The 2,690-nt window shown below is 52.8% G+C and overlaps 1 protein-coding gene across 1 annotated transcript; it reads left to right on the plus strand.

Moving 5' to 3' along the window:
• Positions 1 to 2,215: 2,215 nt before the first annotated feature.
• Positions 2,216 to 2,542, plus strand: H310_07789 (hypothetical protein; the record flags this gene model as incomplete). The annotated part of the gene is made up of 1 exon (XM_008873285.1): positions 2,216 to 2,542. The coding sequence occupies one exon, from the start codon at positions 2,216 to 2,218 to the stop codon at positions 2,540 to 2,542; it is 327 nt and encodes a 108-aa protein (XP_008871507.1).
• Positions 2,543 to 2,690: the final 148 nt, after the last annotated feature.

The raw sequence follows: 2,690 nt of genomic DNA on the forward strand, positions 1-2,690 counted from the left end.
CGACAAACCTGAAGCGCCAGCCATTCTCTGACAAGGTCCAAAGTGATCTCCCTGATGTGGTCAGCGTCGACCTCATCTTCTTTGGTGTGCCGTCCCGCGACGGATTTACCTGTGCCTTAAATTTGGTCACGCACGACCACCGTCTGAGCTACGTGGCGCCCCTTCGTATCAAGAGTGACGCACACAAAGAACCGTTTGAACAGTTCTTTGTGTACTTCAAGACACAGCGGTCAACGAGCATCAAGCATGTCAAGTGTGATGGTGGTGGTGAGTTTGCTGGCCAGTTCAAGGCGTTCCTTGAAAAAAATGGCGTGGAATTGCATGTCACGCCTCGTGAAACCCCCAGCTCAATGGTATCGCTGAACGTACGGGTGGTATCCTTGGTTCGATGGTCCGGGCCATGCTCGAAGATGCCGGCCTCAGCAAAGGCTACTGGTCGGATGACCTCAAGTGTGCTGCGTACCTTCGCAATCGACTACTTGCTACGCATCTCGGCAACAAAACGCCCATCGAAGCGTTCTATGGGCGTTCTCCGAACATTGCATTCATCCCCCGCTTTGGTCAAGTGTGCTTCGCGCTCAACGCTGCAGGCCGCAAGCTCGATGACCGCGGGTCCAAGTGCATCCTTCACGGGTTTGATTCCCTTGGTTACAGGGTCCTGGAGATTTCTACTCGTCGTGTTGTGTATTGCCGTCACTGTGTGTTTGTCGACGATTCTGCCGCCGCGCCCACCCATGCGACCGACGATTCGTTCTTGAACGATATTTTTGTGACCGCACCCTCTGATGCCTTGGCCCCTGACGTTTCTCAGTTCTCTGCGGCGGATTCAGCGCCTATTGGGCATACTGCTACCTCCGAGGGGAAGTCTGGAAACACCACAACTCCTGAGCCGGCAGGTGAAGAAGCTGCGATGGATAACGATGGCGATGCGATGGAGAGTGACACTATCGATGCGGACGAGCCGACCGAACCCGAAGACGTGGAAGAACCCAGCGATGAAGCTCAAACCGATGAGGACTCACAGGACGCACATGTCGACGAATCTGGTGAGCCTCCCAACCCATGTACAGACGTGCCGTATGGTCCCCACGACGACGACTTTGAGGAGCCTTATGAGTTTGACGATGCGGGTCAGGATGATGACCCTGATGTGCCTGCGCCAGACGTGCGGAGACGTGGTCAGAAACGGTCACCGGACAGTGACCCTATTCCCGACGAACCTCACCTGTTACGCCGGAGTAAACGTCGTGCGGTTCTGCTTCAACGATATATGCAAGACTTCAGTTTAGCCGTGGTCGATGTGTGCCTCAACGTCGATGACACCCCACAATCGTACTCCGAAGCAATGGCAAGCCCTGACGCCGCCAAAAGGAAGAAAGCGATTCAACAAGAATTGCATTCGCTGCGCAAACATGGTACCTGGATGGAAACCAAAGAGAAGCCCAAGCGTCCGCTCGACACTACTTGGGTGTTCAAGAAGAAGACTGACAAGGACGGCAACATAGCGAAGTTCAAGGCTCGTTTGGTGATTCGAGGATATATGCAAGTGGTCGGTGTCGCTTTCAGTGACACGTACTCTCCAGTTGCCCGAATTGTAGCTGTGCGTGCGGTGTTGGCACTAGCGGCATCGCAGCACTACGAGATCAAGCAGTACGACGTCGACAGCGCATTTCTCAATGCTGACTTTGGGGGACTACCGAAACCTTCGCAAATACCATTTTGATACCAGTTTGCTTCCGGATAATTTGGTAATTTTAATCACCAGAGATCCGAATTGTGCGATGTTTGCTCAAGTCGTGCTACCAAAACCCATCGCATAAGATTCAAATAATTCGACATAACGTGGCGATCGATTGGACGATTTTACAATTGGAGCCGAGGGCACAAACCATGAGAGGCGCCCTGATGGCCATCATGGTCGCCAACCTGACTCGCCGGCAACGTACCCGTCGAAAGATGCATGTTCTTCGCTTGCGCGGTTTGCTAAAACAGAGTCATTGGGTGAGGTCGGCTGCACTCATACCAAATCAAGAGGACTCACCATGGTATACCATATGCTGCAAAGGACGAGCCATCGTTTTTGGCCACAGTCTCGCTCACGCCAGATGCATTCGAGGACCTATTAACACAATTCAAGCGTTCGTATGTTGTGCTGTCGCACCCATTCCGTGGTGGACGTCCTCCGCGTATTCCCCACAAGCACGCTGTTCTGGCCATGGTTCTGCACTTTTACACCGCTGCTCTGGAATCAAAGACACTACAGGAGCTCTTCGGTCTGTCAGCCACAACCTTCTCCAGAGTCCTGCACAAAGCTGAAGAAGCTCTTTCTGTTGCGTTGAAGGCAATGAAGGATGCGCGTATCCAGTGGCCATCCAAGAAGACCCAGGCATTGTGGGCAAGCAAGACGCAAGAAAGAGAACCGCTTGTGACGGGCGTGTTTGCACTTGTGGATGGGAAGAACTTTCGCGTCCAGATCCCTACCAACGCTGATCTAAAAAATGCGCAGTACAACGGTTTGTGTGCCTGTCACTTTACTGTTTAAACACGTATATAGGCTGGCTGCATTCTGTGTTCGTGTCTGGTGTTCTGTGTTTCGGGCTGGACGGCACTTTGATTTGGGGACGGCACAATTGCCCTGGCTCGTGGAACGATGGAGAAATGAGTCGTCGCCTTCAAGAAATTTTGGCCGA

Source organism: Aphanomyces invadans, assembly GCF_000520115.1.
Source record: "Aphanomyces invadans strain NJM9701 unplaced genomic scaffold supercont1.15, whole genome shotgun sequence".
NCBI classification, from domain to species: Eukaryota; Oomycota; class Saprolegniomycetes; order Saprolegniales; family Verrucalvaceae; genus Aphanomyces; species Aphanomyces invadans.